The following is a 22,949-nucleotide window of genomic DNA, read 5'->3' as shown; positions in this document are numbered from 1 at the left end:
CTAGCTCTTTAACCCGTTCTCTACAAATTTATTGTATCAGGCTCATTGGGCCATCACCCAATCCTTCTTTGGGCTTGGGCTGCAAATTGTGTCCCTACAATACTTTTATTAAAAAAAAAAGAAAAGGAAACAAGTGTAACTTTTTTTTTTTAATAATAAAAATGTCTTCGATACTTTCCAATTGTTGGATCAAAGTTATATTCCCATATTCCCCATGACGAGCCATATTTGAGAATCTTGACATCCAAGAAAGCTGCCCAGCCAGATGCATAATGAAAACAACTCTTTGAACCCTTCCTAGGACGGTGAGAGCAACCTCATGAGTCATGACAACTTTAATAAAATACAAAAATTGATTATTTTTGTGCAAGAAAGTACAGAAAAAAAAAAAAAAAAAAGTGATACTTGCTATTGTAGCAAATTGTTAGTAGTAGATAAAAAACTAATGTCAATAGTGGACCGAGATCTCTCCCCTATCATTAGTGCACTTGGACTCGAAACGACCCCACACCCTACTATTCAAGTTGATCACCATATGTACCCATCCACACCCGAAAAACTCTACAATATTACAAAATTTTTATAGCTTTAGCCATTAACTTAGTCCTAAAATCACCAAACATTCGGTTACCCATGATAGGAAAGATGGAATAGAGAATAAAACCTTAACTAGAGCTTCCTACATTTTTTTTTTTCTTTTTTCTTTTTTCGATGTCAAACTTGTTTATTTATACATTGGTAAGTTTGAGTATTTTTTAAGTTAACTTATGTAAAACATGTTAATTTTTTTTTAGGTATAATTATTATTTTTACTCAAAACTTTTTTTAAGTAATATAATTGGGGGGAAAAAAACTTATCACAAATACACACTTTGAAAGATACAATGAGATGTAGATGGTAAGCTTGGCATAACATCACAACAAAAATGTCATGATATATATAATGTTTAAGCTCTGGTGTAGATCTTCAACCTTTGTGGTTAGGGCATAAAAAAAATTGCCACACACATATGTAGCTAATATCATATTATACTTAAATAACTTTAAGTAATGTTATATCATTTAATAACTTTTTTAATGAATTAATACCACGAAAGTCTCACTATTGAATTATATGTTCTTTATGTTCTTAAATGTTATTTACTATCTCATCTATAAACTCATCATTTCTACATAATTTTAAAATATAATATAAATGTGAGTTACTGATCTTAACCTACCTTAAAATTTTGTTGGAAGAAAAAAAAAAATATATATATATATATATAATATATATGAATTTGTCAAAATTCACAAATAGTAAAACAAAATATTAAATGATATAACAATATTTAAAGTTTCAAAACGTATAACTTGAACCCACCCACGTATATATACGTTTCTACGTTCATCATCACTGCTGCATGGCTAACTGACAACTGTTGGCTTCATCTTTATACGTTTCTACATTCATCATCACTATTGCATGGCTAACAGTTGGCTTCATCTTTATACGTTTCTAAATTCATCATCACTATTCCATGGCTAGCTGTTGGCTTCATCCTTAATCATGAGTGTAGACTATAGGAAGAGTTTTATATTTATATGTTTCTACCTTCATCATTACTATCAATTATCAAATGGTAATTTACGCATGCACTCCTCCATTTTCGGGGGAAAGTATAAGCGTTTTATTTTATATATATACTCATTCCGTTTTTATGCTAAAGAATCGTAGTTTTATTTTAAGTATATTTTTTTATTGGTAATTTACGCATGTGGTTTACCATCTTCATGGGAGGAAAGTACCACATAAACAAGAGGAGGTGCCATTTGAACTAGAGCTCATCTAAGCCGAAGCTTGTTATTAGCTACATCAAGAAAACAGGTGATCAGCAACAAAGTGAGAACATGAGCAGAGGAAGGACATCCCTTATCACAAGCACTAGCAATAAATAAATAAAAGAGGGTGCACCAAAAGGGAAAAAAACTATAAATAAAAAAGACACACAAACCAAAGGTAATGACCATAATACACGAGCATCACATTTCCTGGTCGCTCTTATTCTTCCCATTATGAAAAACACTGTAACAGCTTAAACTTGATATGACAGTACTCATAATCATAACTTAAGGAAACAAGTACTTTCTTTATGGCATAAGATAGGGGAAACACAACACACCCAACTATGGGTCATCCTTTTTCTGATGATCTACCACGACAAACATAAGAAGACGTGTATCTACAAAGCCTAGATGAAATAGAACTCACACCCCATTTCCTAATACAATAGGAACAGTAAAATGAAGAGCAAATTGGAAATTTCAATCTATTACTCTAATGAGATGAGACTTGGGGGGAGACTGCTGACTGATGCTGCACTTACACAATTATATTTCTACCGAAAACCCAGCTGAATGGAATGATGGATGCTTGTTTGGCCCTTCCCTGAGCTCTGTCCTCCAACCTCCTAATCCTAGGGGGCAAACCACACACAAAATCTTGAGCTCTACGCCCTTCACCAGAAAGACCAGTCAACTTCTCTACATTCCATCTTCCCACCAGAAACTCCAAAATATCAGCATAGTCCTTAGCAGTGTACACACCAAGCCGCTGGGCTACAGATGAGAAGTGCTCGAAAAGGTTATCATCCTGTCCATCATACATCAAGTGAGCTGGCATTGATATCTTTTTCCTCATCATGTCAGCCAAAGCCAAAACAGTATCATCCGGATCAATCTCAAAGAGTTTCTCCACAATCTTGGTGTAGGCAGTTTCATGGCGTTTTTCATCTGAGGCAATGGTGCCACAAATCTGCGCCAGTTTCAAGTCCCCATGCTCCTTTGCTAGCCTGGCTGTGTTCCCATGGGATATGAATGTTGCCCTCTCTTGAAATGAAGTGTAGATGAAGCCAAGGTAGGGGCTGTTTTCTGTTTTAGGATCCTAACAAGAACACATAAAATAAAAATCATGAGAATAACACAAATCTACTTATGGAACATTGCCTTTTATATAAACAATGACCACAAAACAATAATAATAACTAAAGTGATCATAATTCTTTAACAATCCAATGATAATTCCAGTCTAGTAGCTGGGTAGACGCAACTATCTGTCAACTAACAAAGCTTTGGAAATAGATGGACAGGCACCCCCCACCCCCAAGAGAGAGAGAGAGAGAGATGCAGGAACATAAAAATAAAAGACCATTTAAATTTTGTCTCACTTTTGCTCTGTTTCTCTAAATGCTATTTATCACATCAATTCAAGCTTAACATACTGTCTAGTGAATGAGAGAAGATTTTAAAAAGAATTGAAGTGAGACTAGAAATTGAGAACCAACTATACTCAAAATATTCCCACTTCTTATAGTTTATTTCAGTTTCAGATTTATAAACTTTGATATGTTTTCCTCACATTGAAAAATTTCCTAAGTTCAACATCTGGAAATTATTTCCAAACTGTGTTTTGGTTTTAGAAAAAAAAAGAAGAAGATAATAACAACAAAATTGACCAAGGGGGATCGAGAATCTCACCATTCCTGACCCAATCAAATACTGAATTGTCTTTTCAATTTGTTTCATGTCCACCCGTCCAGAGAGATAAAGATACTTGTTGAGAAGGTCACCATGCCTATTCTCTTCGGCAGTCCATGCCCTTGTCCATATTGCCCAAGAAGTAAGGCTTGCACCGGTCTCATCTCGAACACCATCCAGGGTATTAAGCATTGTCTGGTAAGTTGGAAGAGCTTCCTCTGTGATCATATCTCCAACTAACACAACAAAATAGTCATCAGGAAGTTCCATTGCTCTTGCCCTCAACTCCTTGACTTGCTCAAAGAATCCTTCCGATTCAGGTTCAGGCAGAAAATCTTGTGGCTGCCAACATTTCTCAACAGGCTTTAGGTGCACCAAGATGTTCTCCTCAGCCCAACCCTCCAATGATTTGAAAATCTCCACCTTCTGAGGTGGCATGGAATGAGTCACCTGAACATGTACCTCCCTCGGAGGGAAATGTGGCTTTTTCAGATTCTCTGCCTCTCTATAAGAAACAGAACAAACAGTGATTAGAAACAAAAACTTCAGATGAATTATGAAACTACCATAATAAAGCTTTCAATCCTAAGATGAAAAAATTATAATACACTCCCATATACATTAATAATTCCTAGATAGCCCCAAAGTTTTGACACTATAGCTTTGTTGCTGCTGTTATAGACTACCAGGCAACTATTAAATGCCACCCATATCAGGTTCATGCTCATACAAATTGCATGAAGTATGGGTAAAAGTGTCAAAGTGTGACATATGTAGGAGGTTTCATATATGACAAGGGAGATGAAAATATGCAAGAGTAAAGTTGCAATCTCTCATTTTGGATTTTTTTTTTTTAATATTCAAACAATGCATGGCATGCATTGAGCAGCACCAGGGAGAGCAAATGGGTATGCAACTTCAAATAATCATTAATAAGTAGTATTCAGAGAGAACTTAAAAAAAAAAAAATTTTTAAAAAAAAGCTCCAATTCGCCACCAAATTTAGGCAGACATACTTTAGTTGCACAATATGAACTTGAACGATTGTGTGAAAAAACAGCCCAGGCCCAGAATTGCTTATTTCTAAAGATCACTTCATAATGAATATCCTAGCAAATAGTGTGATACTTTAGTCCTACGATCATTAAGCACAGGGCAGACTACATCCAAGATATGATTATACAACTGGGACAACTGTCTCCAGTGCATTGGTGAGTTTAAAATCAGGTTCAGTTATTAGAATAATAATACCACAAAACAAGTCTCGCAAATAATATGTTTTTAGCAACTTGAAAAATAATAACTTAAAGCTGAAAACAATGGACCAAGCAGAGAGTGAGAAAGAGAGCATTATAATTATACTCATAAAGTTTGGAGAGAATCTCTAAACTACATTGTACAATACTAGACTTGTTTGTATGATGTCTCAAGCAACAAAGAATATGGAATTTTGAATACAGATGATCAAGAAACTACAGAGAGAGAGAGAGAGAGAGAATATTATTTGCAAGATTGAAAGAGGTTATCCAAGTAAGCCAATCAAAGAAAAACATGACCAAACTTGACCAAACACCGTCCATGTGGAGAACAAAGAAGTCAAAGATTCAGCTACCAAACTCTAGGTTGATGAAAACTAGAGAAAGAAATATACACATGTATCACATGTTGCTCACAGTAGCACATTAGTTCAAAATTTTTTGAAATAGAACAAAGGTAAAGAAATTTTAAGACATGAAAACCACATTATAAAAATACAAAAGCAAATCATAATCAACAAAAATAAATAAATTAAAATTAATGATATTTTATTTTATTTTTATAAAAAAATTATAGGAAACAAAGAAAAAGCAGAGTTGGAGAAATCAGAACTACTCATGAATTATATAACCCAGAAAAAAAAAGAAAATACAAGAAACAGCCAATTAATAAGATAAACCAGAATGCATTAACAGAAAGGAAGAAAACTAAAAGCAATTAAGACAGGAAATACAAGAAGTCAAATAAATCATATCCAAAAATATAAAACCAGCCAACCAACATGACCATGTTCTAAAAGAAAAGGTTAACCCAGAAAATCAGACCTAACTCTCAACAAATGACATAAATGATAAATAATGCATGCATACTCAATCCCTCAACCTGAGAAGGTCAAAGCCACCGTGCACGTTAAAGATCACAACATAAAACCCATAAGGATCCAAACTACTGTACAAGAAATCATCTCCATCAATAAAAAAGACCAAAACTGGTGCACAATATATAATTTCAAAAAGAAATAATAGCATAAAGTAAGGATTAAAATAATGACCAATCATCTCCACTAATATAAATATTTGCTTATTTTTCATTCACTTTCCAACAAACATAGGTGAATCAGACAGTCCATCATGCAATGCAATACAGTTTTTCAAGAAACAATTATAACAAAAAATCAGACAATAGAATTCCATGAAATACAGTTTTCAAGCAGAACTGTGCCACACTAATTTCAAGCAACATGCAGGTAAAATCAGCTTTAAAAGAAATCAAAAGCAGTGGAATCCAAATAGACCAAAAATGAGATGCAATTTCAATTAGCATTCAAGAAAAAGACAAAACACCCACATCAGAAAACAACATTTGAAAGACATTTTGAGATCAAAACCACTCCACATGATATAACCCAGCAATACATAGCTCAGTCAACATCAAATACCAAAAACCCAGATTTTCTTTATAACAAAAGAGTCTCTAAAATTTCACCCATCCCCAAACAATCACTAAAAATTCATTTTTGATATCACCCACTTGCAAAAAACCACTAAAAACTCATTTTCAATCATACCCATTTGCAAGTTTTTAAAGAAATAACAAAACAACCCATGGTTCACCTCCAAAATGCAATGAATCAATACATATAAATTGATAGAATAAAATGAGTGCATAATATGACTTACTTGGAGGTAGAGTGAAAAGTGGAGGCCATTAAGACTCTAGGAGATCTGAGCTTAATGGATTTCGAAGAGAGCTTATGAGAAGGGAAGCTCATCATTGAATTCAAACTCAGAGCCATTCTCTCTCTCTCTCTTCAACAAAAAAGACTCTTCTTTGATTTAATATATGGCCTTGGTTCTGGCTTGGCTTATGAATGTGTGTCCAAAAGAACAAAATCTTCAAAGTAAAAGAATAGAGCAAAAGGCAAAGTGAAACTGTGGAAGAGCAACTGTGGAAGAGAAGACAATATACACGGCAAAAAGAGGGCTCTGTTGGCGAGAGAGTCGGAAAAAGACGTTAAAATAGACCAGTTTTGTGCCACTGCTAGATGAGCCCAAATCTTCTCATCTACTTTCCTTACTCCTCTCTATACCTTCACTCTATACTCCATCAATAAATACTTGTCACGTATTTACTTAATTAATTAAATATTATCATTATTAACTTATTAATACTACAGTTATTAATTAATTAAGTGAACACATAACAAGTATTTATCGATAAAATATAAAATAAAATAAGAAAAGTGGGACAGAAGATTTTAACTCTGCCAGATGCCATTTCATTTCCACTTTAAATAGTTACAATTTACAACAATACTAATTGTTGACGTGGGCGGCTTGAATGGCCACTGAAGCCCAAGCCCATTCTTGTAAGTCGGTCAGGATGACCGTACAACTAGGAATGTATCTCCTAGTGTTGCCGACCTATTACATATATATATATATATATACCGGTCAAGGCAGCACGTGCAACGTGCTAGCCATGGAAAAAACAAGTAGTAATTAGAATTAATTTTAAATTTTATTTATATTACAAAATAAAAATATAAATCATTTGATTTTTAAAATATATAGAGATTTGCATTAATCAAAAGAGACATTAATTTTAAGAATTTTGATAGTTATGTCATAAAAAGTTAATCTCAATCGTATAAAACCGTAACAGATCTCAGTCTAATATTTTATTATTTTATTTTGACCTATAACTCACACCTCAATAGTTGTGAACAGGGGCGGAGCTATAGCAAGGCTTGGGGGGGCCATGGCCCCCCCAAAATTTAAAAAAATTATTTTTTATTATGTGTAAGTATTAAAAATCTAAATATTTAGCTACAAAAATAGAAGTTTGCCCTCCCAAATGTTTGAGTTAGTCCAATGATGCTCTTAAAAACCAATAGAATTTATCAATTAGTCTAGTAGTTATAAAGATAAGGCAGTTTTTGTTTTTTTAATTCGTTTTTTATACATGTTTAATATCAAACTAGACTGTTTTTGTACAAGTTGACCCCCCCAAATGTTTGAGTTTGTCCAATGATACTTTTAAAAACTAATAGAATTTGTCAATTAGTCTAGAAGTTATAGAGACAAATAGTTTTTGTTTTTTCTAATTCGTTTTTTGTACATGTTTAATATCTTTGTATAGTATTGGAGTTTAAAAGATAATAAATTTCCCTAAAAAATTATCTTGCGAATATACATATGTGAAAGTTATTAATTTTATTCACAATATATTTATAAATTATGACCTACTTTAGTATCAAAATATTAATGTTTATATTTGTGTATGTACGTTTATGCATGTGTGTGATTGTTTATCTTGACTCAAGACTAATATATTAGTAAAAAAATTTGGCCCCCCCAAACAAAAAATCCTGGCTCCGCCCCTGGTTGTGAATATATTGTAATAACAACAAAATGTCATGACATTTTTAGTTGTACTAGATCTCGAGGTATAATATTTTATTATTTTATTTTATTTTATTTTGACTCATAAGGAATTGACACATGCGTTATAACATTTTCAAAATATCTCTATGTATACATTGTACTTAATTACAATGTAAATTTATATTGTAGACACAAAAAAATTGGCAAATTTCGTACACATTTACAAACTTTGTACAATATTTACCATTTTTTGTGCAAATGTGTATAATATTAACCATTTTTGTGTATTTACAATATAAACTTGCATTGCAAGTACAAAGTAAACATATAAAGATCTTAAAAAAAAAAAAAAAAAAAAAAAACAAACAAAGCTCAAACCAACTGGCATACTTGAAGGGGGAAAAAGAAAAGAAAAAAGAGAAAGTGCACCTTACTAATTGAATAAACCAAAAAAATACTATTCATGAGCCTTTGGCTCTTTTTATATAGTTAATAGATATGTCAGCTTACATAAATATTTAAAAGGAAAAAAAAAAAAAAAACACAAACTGATAACTGGAAAAAAAAAAAAAAAAACTTTAGGCACTGTATAAATTAATGTTAAAATGTTGTGGACTCAGCATTTTTTTATTTGATGTATAAGAAACTAAGATCTCAACAATTATGAAAACATTGTGATAACAATAAGAATTGTAACATTTTCTCAAAACATTTATTTTTAGTTGTGGTTGGTCACAGTCTTATATTTTATTATTTAATTTCGACTTGTAAGAAATTGACACGTCAATAATTGTGAAAATATTGTAAAATTTATTGTGTCAGTATAACAATATATAAACCAGTTAAAATTAAAAAAAAAAAAAAAAGAACTTTAGGCACGATAGCTATCGTGCCAGTTGAATAAACCAAAAACACTATACAATAAGTGTTGTAACATTTTCCCAAAATATTTATTTTTAGTTGTGGTTTGTCACAGTCTCATATTTTATTATTTTATTTCAGCTTGTAAGAAATTGACACATTAATAATTGTGAAATTTGTTGTGTCAGTATAACAATATACATACCAGCTTACATAAATATTTAAAAAAAAAAAAAAAAAAAAAAACACAAACCCATTACTGATAAAAAAAAAAAAAAAAAAACCCCTTTAGGCACTGTAGCTACTATGCCAGTTGAATAAACCAAAAGCACTGCACAATAAGTGTTGTAACATTTTCTTAAACATTCATTTTTAGTTGTGATTGGTCAGTCTCATATTTTATTATTTTATTTCGACTTGTAAGAAATTGACACGTCAATAATTGTGAAAATATTATGAAATTTGTTATGTCAGTATAACAATATATATATACTAGCTTACATAAATATTTAAAAGGGGGAAAGAAAAAAAACAAACCGATTACTGAAAAGAAAAAAAAAAAAACTGTAACTACAGTGCCACTTTGCACTGTAGTTACTGTTCAAAACTTGGGAAAAAAAGTGGCTCTTGAATCCAAAGCACTGTAACTATAGTGATTTAGCGCATTCGTGCTTTTTATATATAGATTTAGTTTCAGTTGTGGTTGGTCAAAGTTTCATATTTTATTATTTTATTTTGACTTATAAGAAATTGACACCTGTGAAAATATTATGAAATTTGTTGTGTTAGTGTAACAATATATATATATATATATAAGGAAAAAAAAAATACAAATGGAAGACTGGAAAAAAAAATTGTTACTACTGTAGCTACAATGCCGCTTGATATTGTAGCTATTGTTCACAAAAAAAAAAAAAAAAAAAAAAAAAAAAAAAAAAAAAAAAAAAGAAGAAGAAGAGAAGAAGAAGAAGAAGAAGGACAAAGTGGCTCACCAAAATGGCACTGTAGATGAACAGTATAAAAACACTGAATGAACAATGCTAAAACACTAAAGCGGCAATGAAATTGACATCTCAATAATTGTGAAAATATTGTGATATTTGTTGCGTCAGTATAACAATATATATAAAAGGGAAAAAAAAGTACAAACGGAAGACTAAAAAAAAAGAAAGGTAGCTATTGTAGCTACAATGTCGCTTGGATCTGTAGCTACTGTTCAAAACTAAAAAAAAAAAAAGACAAAGTGTCTCACCAAAATGACACTGTTGATGAACAGTGCAAATTGTAGCGGCATTTCCGCTTTTCACAAAACATTTATTTTCAGTTGTGGTTAGTCACAATTTCATATTTTATTATTTTATTTTGACTTATAAGAAATTGACACTTCAATAATTATAAAATTTGTTGTGTTAGTATAACAATATATATATAAGGAAAAAATACAAACGAAAGACTTAAAAAAAAAAAGAAAAAAAAGAAAAGAAAAAGTGCCTCACTAAAACATTGTTGCCGCTACAGTGCTTGCATAGTGCCGAAGCATTGTAGCGACATAGCCGCTTTTTATATATAGATAAATATATATTAGGTTTGAGATAAAGGGCAGCCATGTGATTAAAGTAATTTCAATTAACCTAGTGAGCAGCCGCGTGAGAGAAAATAAAAAAAAAAGAGGCAGCCAGCTTCTATTCTTATTGTTCTGTGAGAGAGTGTTAGAGTGTAATTGGAATTTAGGTTTCTTAAGAGTGTTCTTGTGTTCTATTGTATCTCCCTGTTTTTATAGTAAAATTTCTTCGTCGTCCCCGTGGAGGTAGGCAGTTTGCCGAATCACGTAAATTCTTGTGTTCTTGGTGTGTACTTGTTATTTAATTTCTGCTTATTTATTGTTATTAATTTGAGTCCTGGGGTGCTATCTGCACAACACTAATAAATTCAAAACTAATAATAGGTAATAAAAGTTTGGGCTTGTTTGGTCAGGTGTTTTCAAACCTGTTTTTTCGTTTTCAAATCTTGAAAAATGCAGGCCTCACAGAGTAATATTTAGGTATTTTTAGAACACGGTGAACGATGCTCACTCATCTCACATTTATAGTGAAGTCTATTCATTAAATTCATAATAGGGTCCACCATAAATGTGAAAAAAATGGAGCTATGCACTGAGAATACTTAAGAATTTTCCCTAATACTACTGCACACCCTTGGTGCAATGGTCACTCTACAAGTATAAGTACTTGTGGGGTGTGTGGGGCAAGAGTCGAGGTTTAAGTCTTCATGAGGGAACTTCATACACATATATACTTAGATTAGAGTAGAGTAGAATTTCTATCTTGTATAAATTAAAAAAAAAAAAAAAAATCCCCAATTATTAAGATGGGGTTTGCCTAATTAGCTCATGTTTTCTAAACAAGATACAAATTGTGGATCCATCGGTGATAGCATGAAAGAGTTAGCAAAGAGTACATCTCCAAAATCATTTCTACATATTGCAATAGCCATATCATATAGTTATGTGGAAGTTTATTTTCATCTATCCAATGGGAGGTTGATGGGTGTTTTTTCAAGGAAGTGAATCTCGTACCGTACCGGCCGGTCGGCCGGTATATACCGTACCGGCCAGTGATTCGGTACGCTCAACCCCCTATTTCGTACCGGGAAAAATACCGGGCTACCGGCCTTGTACCGGCCGTACCGCGAAATCCGGGTGTTCCGGCGTAAATGCATACCGGGCCGAAACATGAAATGCTTTTTTTTTTTCTTTTCTTTCTTTTTGGTAATTTTAGCAGTTTTTTAAGAGTAGGATGATGCAAATTTGAGTAAGCTAAGAAAACCCAGCAAAAAGAAAGAGAAAAATGAAAGAAAATGCACNACTTGTGATGGATGTGATGAAGAGAGATTCAGTTCTGTGGATGAGGTCATCCACGTGATTTACCCTCCTTATGGAGTCCTTCATCTCCTCCATGGCTCTTTTCATTTGATCTATCTCTCTCCCAGTGTGGTACTCTATGAGTGGTAGTTCCTCTAGAATGATCTCCTCCTTCACCACTGTTTTCAGCTCCTTCATTCTTTGAATTTTGCTTTGCTCCCTCCACAGCGCTGTTGACGGTGTCTGTTAACTTCTCTAGTTAACTCTTGGTTTTGTTACTCAAGTTTGCTATTATAGTGACCATGGACTACAACTATTGCTGGATGGTTAGTGCTGGTGCTGGTGCACGATTTGGGTGGATGAAGGCATTTCCACTCTTCTAGTGTTTTGGACTAATAGTCATTGACCTAGTCCGAACAATGCAGCCATTTTGTCTTGGAAAGCTAAGAGGTTAACACTTAGAAATTTTACTCACTACTTTCCACAGACAACACCAACTGATGATCACGAAATTAGTAAGCTGGTATGTTTCGAGCTATGGTGATAGTTGTAGGTCCTAAAAGGAAAGAAAGAACTGTTAAGAGTGACTGGTGTAACTCGGCCAAGGAACCTCTGACGGTTAAGTCAATTTTCTCTCTAGAATACAAGGATAGGAAATAATGAATGGTTGAACTTACCTTGGGTGAATGGGACTTGCTCCTTTTATAGAGAGTTAGAAGTGGGTCTACTTGTTCGGATCCACCACCATCATAGGTGATGTGTGTGGTTAATGGAGATAATGGGGTACTTTGAGCAAATTACGGGAAATCTCCTCCACATTTTAGGAGTAGTGCATCGTGGTCTATTCTATGGAGCTCTTTTGAGAACTTTCTTGTAGAATTCACTTTCTAGTCTCCATGCTTTTGGGTCATGGACGACCTTCTTGAAATTGGATGGCTTTATTACTATGAATGAATTGTATTTCCACCTATGATGCTCACCCTGAGTTCTTTTTTCCTCCACAAAGCTTTTTGGACGTGGTCTAGTTATGGACGACCACTATGGACAAGTTGACCTTAGATTGATCCCCATCCAATAATAATAATAATAATAATAATAATAATATTATTATTATTATTATTATTTATGCTATTAATATTATGAAAAATATTTTTAACTAAATAGATATTTACCATTAATTAAAATAATTTGGTTGCAGTTTGAAAATGCAAAGCACATTTATTGATTATATATTTATTTTGGCATCTAAAAACCATCTATCAATATGGTTACCAAACGAAAGTAACAACTTCAAAATGAGAAGAAAGAAGACTAAGTATGAATGTTAAATATTTGAATTCTTTTATAATTAATTAATTAATTTTTTATTGAAACAAGCTGAAAAACAGCAATATAAAAGAACTCACAGGCTATCAATAGCCAAGTACAGCTTCCAATATTTGAAATTTTTTAGATTTAGATTGATTTTGACTAATTTGATCAAATTATTCAGCCACTAGTCCCAAATTTCATGCCATAATAGATAAATTATTTACTCAAACTACAAGAAAGCAAAATTTCATAAGATGACAAAGATTATAGGAAGAAGCATCTTAATTGTAATAAGTTACTAAAAGTCTAAAAAAAATTTTAAATCAAATATTAAATTATGAAGTTAGATTTGTCTTAAAAACCAACATCATCTGCTGACCACCGTTTGGGTTATTGACTTCCAAACATTTGGCACCAAATTACAAATAAATCCAATTACTTAAATGATCAAAACACCATCTTACTAGAAGCATAAAAAAGAAATTGAAATTTAAATAACCCTCCCCAAAAAAGTTCATGTGCAACCATCCCAATCAGTATAATAAAATTGATCTAATTCTTATTACAATCTACGTAATTTTGATGATATCATAGCTACCAATATTATTAATTAGTATAATGGTTCCGATTTCTATAAGGCTTGGACAAAAAGAGCTTGAAATGTAAAGATTATCTGACTTTTCTATTTTTTTAACAGCTTATATATATTACCATTCTTTTTTCTTTTCTTTTTTTAAAGAAACATATTACCATTCATATTTGTTGGGGGAGACAACACTTTCGGAGACTTTAATTGAATGATTAATATAATATGGAAAAAGTTAATAAATGCCTTAAGAACATTGGTTGAGGAAATATTTTTAGAAGTTTATATGAGAAAAGACAAAAAAAAAAAAAAAAATTGATTTTTTTGATAGCTTTTTTATATTTTTCATGAAAGTGGTATCAAAACTTTTTTTAAATAGTTCATTAACAAATGCTTTAAGGCACCTGTTAATAGTACCCTTATATGTAAAAGTATCAACAAACCCAAAAAAAACCCTTACCTATAGGTTTGGACTTAATTATATTAAATTAATCATGCACTCTTATTGTTAGGTTCTAAAAGTTTAGAACAATTGGCAAATAGTGAACACAAACTTGTCTAGATATAGATCCTAGAGTCAATAGATATTATTAGACAATGCTCAAAGTGATTCAAGTCAAGATTTAAGAACAAGTAAACTGCAGAAATAAGATTTCAAAATTTGCATGGTTCGACCAATCGAGAGACAAGCCTGACCAATCGAAAGTTATATTTGCAAAATTTTAATTAAGCCAAAACAGCAATTCAAGCCCAAAAAGGATTAGAGTTTTATATCTACTTCTCCTGGTATATAAAGGAAACCCTAAGCATGTTTTTATAAGGCTTTCAGAGAGAGAAAAGTGTGTCTTTTTTGTATCTAGGGTTTTGTACCCAAAAAGCTCTCTCATATTTTCTACTGGCGTTATTCCTTGAAGAATCTCAAGATCCGGTATTGTAGAAGTTGCTGTCTTCTCTAGCCATTAAAGGTGTTGATGATCTAAACCTTCAAGGGTGGTCTTGGAGTCACAAACATGAGAGTTTTTTTTTTTTTTTAATCACAAGTGTGGGTGCTTGTGTTGCAAAGGCCTAATCGAAAAGGAGTCCGTGGATTCGGAGTTTGCACGTGGTCGTGTCAGTAAGTTCTACATGTGGTAGCAATAGGATGTTAGTAGTCTAAGTTTTATTGTAAACTTCGATTCTTTATAGTGGATTTGCTTTTTATCTTGAAGATAGCTAGGTTAAATCCTTCCCAAATTTTTTACATGTTTGGTTTTCCCGGGTAATCATATTATTGTGTTCTTTATTTTCCGCTGCTTTACATGATATGACTTTATTGTTTTAACTTATATCTGAATAATAAACCTAAGTATTCACTTGGTTAATTAATGAAGTTAAACAATCTAGTTTACATGGGTCTAAAACCTAACACTTATTATTATTATTTATAGTTTTAAAAACCAGAACGGTAAAAAAACCGAGAAAGAGCCTGATTCCTGATTTTTTCTGGTTCTTGACCGGTTTTTTACTTGACCGATTCTAAGTTGAATTAACTAGTTCAGTCCTGTTTCTAAAAACAATGTTATTATTTGATGTAAACTTTCACCACATAACTAACCACATTATTCCTTCATAAATATTTCAAACAATATTGCTATCAGCAATCGCAATTGCATTTGAAACCCCAACCAATATATCTGAACAATATTCCAACAACCTTTCATTAAGTGGAGCAACTGATTTGGGGCCCTTCCATCACAATCATAAATGGCGCCCAAGAATTATGTGCATATTTGTTTGTACTTCACCTAGAAATGTTCCTAATCTAAGGTACAAAATACAACCCCACTCTACTTTTGTTAGGAATTGTTATCAGAAAATAATTAACAGTGTCTGGAGCAAGGAAGTGAATCTCGTACCGTACCGGCCGGTACGGCCGGTATATACCGTACCGGCCAGTGATTCGGTACGCTCAACCCCCCTATTTCGTACCGGGAAAAATACCGGGCGTACCGGCCTTGTACCGGCCGTACCAGCGAAATCCGGGTGTTCCGACCAGTAAATGCATACCGGGCTGAAACATGAAATGCTTTTTTTTTTTCTTTTCTTTTTCTTTTTGGTAATTTTAGCAGTTTTTTAAGAGTAGGATGATGCAAATTTGAGTAAGCTAAGAAAACCCAGCAAAAAGAAAGAGAAAAATGAAAGAAAAATGCACAATAACTTTGCAAAATGAAGTTCAAATCACCTCATGCACTCACCATCTCTTTTTTCACTGAAGCCAATGGCATCTCACTGAATCTTGAGTGGTGATGGATGGTGGCACTTGAGAGAGGAGATGAAACTAGAGAGAGAGGTGAGCTGAAAGTGAAACTAAAGGATATAGATTTGAAGTAAAATAAATGAATGAATGAACTTTGAAATGTGAAGAGTGTTTAAACGTGTGAAGATAAAGCATTCTTGGAAATTGGAGGTAAGTGTCAGGTGAGTGGATAGGCTTGTGATGTGGAGGAGAAAAAAGGAAAACAAAATGTGAAAGAGCTATCAATTAGGCCTGCCGCCTACCTGCCTGTGAAGCATTAAAAAAAAAAAAAAAAGGTGTGAAAGAAAATAAATTCAAGGTGATAAAAACGAGGGAAGGAGCAATTAGGTATAGGAAAAAAAAAATATATATATATATATATATTAGTAATAATAAAAAATACATTGCAAATAAAAAATAATAATAATAAAAGATACTAAAAATAGTGGAAGAGAATAAAAACTAAAAAAAATAGTAACAAATGTTGGCAGGTATATTTTGGCTTGTACATGTGCAACAACTTTGGATTTGAGAGATATAAAATTTGCTTTATAATTTTTTTTTAAATGTCTAGTCAATTAAACAAAAATTCACATTTATTGTTAGTTATATATATATATATATATATTAAATATATAAAATAGCGGTAAACCCAAAACGGTACACCGGTATTGACCGATATCCGAAATATATTGTACCGGTGGCCAAACCGGTACAGCCTCCGGTACGGTATTGACTTCCTTGGTCTGGAGCCAATAGGGAACCCGAGCCCCAAGTGCTGGCTAGGTGGCCTCTTTTGTCTTCTTTTGTAGGGTGGCTTTTTTTCTAAGGTTCATTTGAATTTTTAGCTAAATGAGTCTACTAGAGAGTAGAGACATTGGAAAAAATCACAAGGTGATAAATTATAATGGTCCAGTTAATGAATAGGTTTAGATATTTGTTAATAAAATATTTTAGAAAACTTTCAATTCCACTTTTATGAGAAAGGTCATGTTAACGGATATCTTAAAGCATTTTTTAATAGATTATTTTCTGAAGGATTTGAAACCACTTTTATATTATAATAAATATAAAAATTGTTAAAAAAATTAATTGCTTTTTTTTCTCATAATTTTTTTTTAAATAGTTCTTAAATCAATACTCTTACAGCATTTGTTAACTTTTCTTTTATGGAGAATATAAAAAGCTGTCAAAAAATCAATTGTTTTTTATTCTCAAAACAAAATTCTTGAAGTATTTTTCTAAACGCATAACCTAACAAAATCTAATTATTATTAAGTAAAAAAATTATATTAGATTGTTAGTAGTGAATCTAAATGAGAACCAATAAAAAAAAAAAAAAAAAAAACTTATCAACTTAATTGTTTTAAGGCAGTAAGATTAATCTTTTTATGCTATAGTGAATAAACCAAACATCCTAAAGTTTTTTGTCTGTAATCCCTGTGTTTTCTTTGTGTATCAAGGCCAAAATGGGCAAATGTCCTTTTTGTGCAAACAATCCAGCGTTTTGCCTAATTTCTTAAACTAATTAGGGAAATGTCTCTGTTTTGAAACTCGATTTTTTCAAAATCAAGTTAAGCCCTATAGTGGCATTTTTAAGAAGCCTATAGTGATGTTTTAAGGAACGATAGTGGCATTTTGGAACTCGAGCTCCATGAACTCGAGTTATAGGTAAAAAAATAAAATAAAACAAATTGCCTACAACTCGAGTTCATGGAGCTTAAATTCTAAAACGTCACTATAGGTCCTTAAAATGTCGTTATAGGCTCCTTAAAACGCTACTATAGGGCTCCATTTTTTTTTTTTAACTCGATTTTTAGAAAATTGAGTTACAAAAGAGAAGAATTTCCCTAATTAGTTTAGGAAAGGGGGCAAAACGCCACTTTTTTTTTGCACGAAAAGGGCATTTGCCCATTTTGGCCTATGTATCAAAGTATAATAGCGTGTTTCTTGCAATGACTTGCAATAAATTCACGTCAAACTTCAGTGCTGTGCTCAAACGATATATTACTGTCCTTGATATTTGGATTATTTTGGGAAGCCTAGTCAAACAAAAAATTAATTACTAGTGTGTGTGTTTGTTTCTCAAAAAAAAAAAAAGGGAAATTGTCCCACATTATTTAAAAAAGTGTGTTGTGTGTAGTATAACTTGCTCCACCCTCCCTTAAAAGTTACCATGACTTTTGAGTGGAATTGTGGTGTGTCTTTATGTTAGAACCTCTTTCCCTCTTCCTTGTGTGTGTGTTTGTTTCTCTTAAAAAAAAAAAAATTACTACTATATTTTTATTGCATGATATGTCTCTAAGTGAAAGAAACATGAAGTGGGTTCAAGCTTAGCTCATTGGGAACCTTTAACAAATGGAAGAGTATTTCTTGTAACATGACATTAAAGTTTAAAAAAAAAAAAAAAAAATCTTAACTCTTTTTCTGGGCCAAAAACAATAGTAAATGACACCACCGGCCACGGCATTGAAAAAAAAAATCACATATCTCAATTTTAGGGGTAAGGATTTGATCCAATGTCTAGTTGCACTGGATCCATCTGGATGATGCCATATGTCCACTCTTGGACAAGTGTTATCATTTTGATAGATCTAATGCAACTAGACACTGGACCAAACACAAGTCCCAATTTTAAGGGATTGGTAATAAATTACCAATTGTTTTCAAAGTTTAAATTGTTAGAAACTAATATATTTAATTATTTAATTAATATTCCAATAATTAGTCTAGTAGTTTCTCTGAGAAAAAAAAAAATCTAGTAGTTTCCTCACCTTATGAGATCCATGAGTTCAGTTCAAATCTTCTAAACAACACCTTGAAACTATTTCTAAGAATTCTTCCATATAATAACTTTGTGGGAGACAAAGGACTACACACACCAACACATTAAGGATCACTATTAAGGCTTTGTAAAACAAAATAGTCTTTGCAAATCTTATTGAACAATAATTGAGGCATATGAAACTCATCACCTTGCTCTGATCTTTGTCAATGGCTTCAAAAACCAGTGAGAAGAGATTTTGGCATTGGTCGAAAATAAAAAGGGGGTACACGTTAACAACATATTCCAATGTTTATTAAACGTTTCTCTCAATGGCGACGCATGTGAAATAAAGCCAAAACCAATTATCCCCATATGAATAATATGTTAAAAGCAATAAAAAATTCATTGCAAGGTGTACACGTTTCTCCTAATAGCTACAACATGGCAATTAAAGCCAAAACTCAATTATTCAATGGATAAGATTTACAATCCAAAGATAAATGCAACTTTGGAGTCAATATTCAATGGATAGGTTTATTTTACACAAATTTGGAGTACAATATAGCCGCCATCATATCATATTAGGTTCGTTTCATAGTCTCACCCATACATGTCTGTTGTCCATATTCATGCCAATGCCTATCATGTTGCAATCATCATATAACTCTAATAATACTTGTTGGAAAATTTAGACCCAGTTAATAGAATTAACAAGTTTTAAACTTAAGTTGTTAATTAGATTTATTATGAATAAATCTTGTTAAAACAAAAAAATATCAATATCATGTCAAAATCATGCAGCGGAAAAATAAATAAGACAAGATATGATAACCTGGAAAAACTAATAAAACAAACTAGTTTCACAGTAAAAACATCTGGGGAAAACCTTCCCGAAAAGTAATCCACTATGGTAAAGAGAAGTTTTAGATTTAGTACAAAACCTTTGTCTCTAGACTGTACAATCCTCGTAGATAAACTTACAGCAAAAACTTTTTACCGCTTCAAAACCTCTGAACTCTTCAATATATGAACGCTACCCTTTTGATGCACAGATCCCAGTACGTGACTAATCAAAGATACACGGCTCCTAGTACATGACTAACACACTAACTTAAAGAAGATGTTGGGTGTAAAGTTTTTCACTTCATCAACAATGAAGATCAAGAAGCACTTGACGCAAAGACGCAGTAGCTTCTTTTTGAAAGAATAAGGCATTGGTCACCTTTTGCATATGTTCTCCTTGTATTCTCTTATGTGATGGCATCTAAAATAAGCTTTATATAGGTCTAGGGTTGTGGGAAAAGAAATCCTACATAAATACATAAATATGGGCCAAAAATCAAATCTGAAAATCTGAATTCCTGTAACCTCGATAGATAACTCGATAACTATCTATCAAGCAGCTATCAAGATTTAATGAATTAGCACTTTTTCACTTGTTTCTTGGACAGACTTACATGACTTCAATATTAGACTTGAACTCTTGTTCTTTGGAGTATTAAACACATCCTAGATCTACTCAAATACAAGTAAAGTGCGTTTTGTCAAAGAATTAGCCAATTACATAAAATAGTGACATATGTTCCTAACAAGTGAATCACATATGTCCTAACGAGTGTTAAGTACAAGAGATTATTTAATCTTACTCATCATAAACACAAACCACAAAACTCATTTGCTTAGTTATGCATAGAGATGCTCATCTAAGTTACAAGAGATACAAAGTTTAGAAAATTTGGTTTCAATGGCCATTCAATGTACACAAGTACCAATGGACACAAAACATACATTGTTTTTGTATTTTTGTATTTTTCCTTTTCATTTTTATTTTGAAAATAAAACAAAATAAAAACTAAACAACTAAACAAAAATAGACAAATAACATGAAAGCAGAAAGAAAAATGCATATGCATGAAGACATGATAAAAAGGTGCAGATGCATGAAAGCATAGTTCCAAAAACAGATAAGAAATCAAGTAAAAGGAGTCTTACTTTATATAGAAAGAATTAAAGAAGATGACAAACAGAACAGATAATTAAGTTTTAGGCTCCTTTCTCACCCACACAGCACGAGTCTTTGGCCGTGAAGATGGAAAGACACGTGTCTTAGTATGTCTACTAAAGGACATAGAAGAATTAAAATTATCTTGAAAGTGAGTTAAAAAGCTCAAAGTTTTTAATAACTCTCCAAACAAAGGTGTAGGTCCTTGAGAGAAAACCTGTGACCGTTTGGACACTTGCTTTTGAGGATACAACTTAAAGCAATTAGGACGAATGTGTCTAGAAACACCACAATGGTGACAAACATGAAGTCTAACAAAGGATTTAGAATTAGTTAAATCAATTTTGGATTTCATACCTTTAATACCTTTATTACCTTTCTCAGATTTTGGCACAAAGACAGTTCTTGATCCAGAAGCCGTGGAAGAGGGGGGGTCGGAGAAAACATCATATCCTAAACCAGTCTTATCAAAACTAGGCTTTTGAGTACTTAATACCTCATCAAGCTTTACACTAAATATCCTCTCTATTTAAGTTCTAGCTTGACTAAACTCAACCTCAAAACTCTTGACCTTCTCTTCTAATGAGGTGTTCTCTACAACAAGAGTCTCAACTAATCTTCTAGTCTCATCTAGCTTGACTAACAGATTAGTTTTTTTAGTTTTTACCTCATTAAGCTCTTTTCTACAAAGATGAGAAGTCTTTTTAGATTTTATAAATTCAGTGCTTAGTTTATCATAGGCTTCCTGAAGGGTCATCTTCTTGGGTACTTCATCATCAGAAGAATCCTCACTGTCACTAGCACTCTCCACAATCACCTTATCGGTTGAGACAACAAATGCCATAATGTGACTACATTCATCCACATACTCATCAGAATAGTCATTCTCAATATCACTCAAAGTAGCAAACAACCCTTTAACTTTTGACTCCTTGGTCTTTTCTTTCATGAGGTAGTTTGGACACTCTATCCTCATATGACCAAAACCTTTACACTCATGGCATTAGATGAAGGGTTTCTCATTCTTGGCCTTCCTTGAGGATTTAGATTTCCTAGGAGGTTTGCCCTTATCCTTTTTCCTAAATTGAAGAAACTTGTTAATCTCATCAGTTATAAAAGTTAGATCATCATCCTCATCCTAGTACGTGACTAATACACCAACTTGAAGAAGATGTTGGCTGCAAAGTTCTTCACTTCATCAATAATGAAGATCAAGAAGCACTTGGTTACAAAACCCTAAAGCGTAAAGATGCAGTAGCTTCTTTTTTAGAGAATAAGGCATTGGTCACCTTTTGCATATGTTCTCCTTGTATTCTCTTATGTGACGGCCTTTAAAATATGTCTTATATAGGTCTAGGGTTGTGAGAAAAGAAACCCTACACAAATACATAAACATGGGCCGAGAATCAAATATAAAAATCTGAATTCCCATAACCTCACTAGATACCTCGATAGCTATCTGTCGAGCAGCTGTCGAGATTTAATGAATCAGCCCTTCTTCACTTGTTTCTTGGACAAACTTACATGGCTTCAATATTAGACTTGAACTCGTTTCTTTGGAGTATTAAACGCATCTTAGATCTACCCAAATACAAGTATAGTGTGTTTTGTCGAAAGATTAGCCAATTACATAAAGTAGTGACATATATTTCTAACAAGTGAATCACATATGTCTTAACAATACTGCTAATGTATACTTCTAGGTATAATAATAACAAGGGTTATGTTCAAGTTCAAGTTTACTTTTGATGAAGATTTTATATTATTATTTTCTTGTTTTAAATACTATGACTGTTAACTAGTTGAGTTAAATAAAATCATAAACTTGTGAATTAAATAATAGATAAAAATTTAATATGCCAAAAACCAAAAATGAACCATGTACTATGCCCAAAATCTTGCAATTAGAATAACTCTAATAATAATAATAATAATGGGATTAACTTCAAGTTATACTATTGAATAAATTTTTTTAGATGTGGATATTACTAGATTTCATTGTGTCCTCATATCCTCCATTTTACAAAATATCAAGAATTTTAGAGCTAGATCAATTAGAAACTACTGTTTCTTTAAAATATTCACCATTCCAAATCTTTTTAATTAGACTAAAAAAACATAAAATATA

General features: G+C 32.3%; 1 protein-coding gene across 2 annotated transcripts; it reads right to left on the bottom strand.

Annotated features, from left to right (window-relative positions):
• Nucleotides 1-2,003: 2,003 nt before the first annotated feature.
• LOC112039350 (stearoyl-[acyl-carrier-protein] 9-desaturase, chloroplastic) lies at nucleotides 2,004-16,018 on the bottom strand. 2 transcript variants are annotated; one of them, XM_065767616.1, is made up of 3 exons: nucleotides 15,999-16,018; nucleotides 3,517-4,021; nucleotides 2,004-2,923 (listed from the first exon to the last, which is right to left on the bottom strand). In XM_065767616.1, exons 1-3 carry the CDS (start codon nucleotides 16,001-16,003, stop codon nucleotides 2,363-2,365), a joined length of 1,071 nt encoding a protein of 356 aa, XP_065623688.1. In that variant the 5' UTR covers nucleotides 16,004-16,018; the 3' UTR covers nucleotides 2,004-2,362. The 2 variants fall into 2 exon arrangements, with proteins under 2 accessions (XP_065623688.1, XP_065623687.1); XM_065767615.1 differs by lacking the exon at nucleotides 15,999-16,018 and adding an exon at nucleotides 6,453-6,849.
• Between the last annotated feature and the right edge of the window lie 6,931 nt (nucleotides 16,019-22,949).

Source organism: Quercus suber, unplaced genomic scaffold (assembly GCF_002906115.3).
Source record: "Quercus suber isolate HL8 unplaced genomic scaffold, Cork oak 2.0 scaffold_830, whole genome shotgun sequence".
Lineage (NCBI taxonomy): Eukaryota > Viridiplantae > Streptophyta > Magnoliopsida > Fagales > Fagaceae > Quercus > Quercus suber.
Note: the sequence above shows the minus strand (reverse complement) of the source record. Positions and strands in the feature narration are given on the sequence as shown.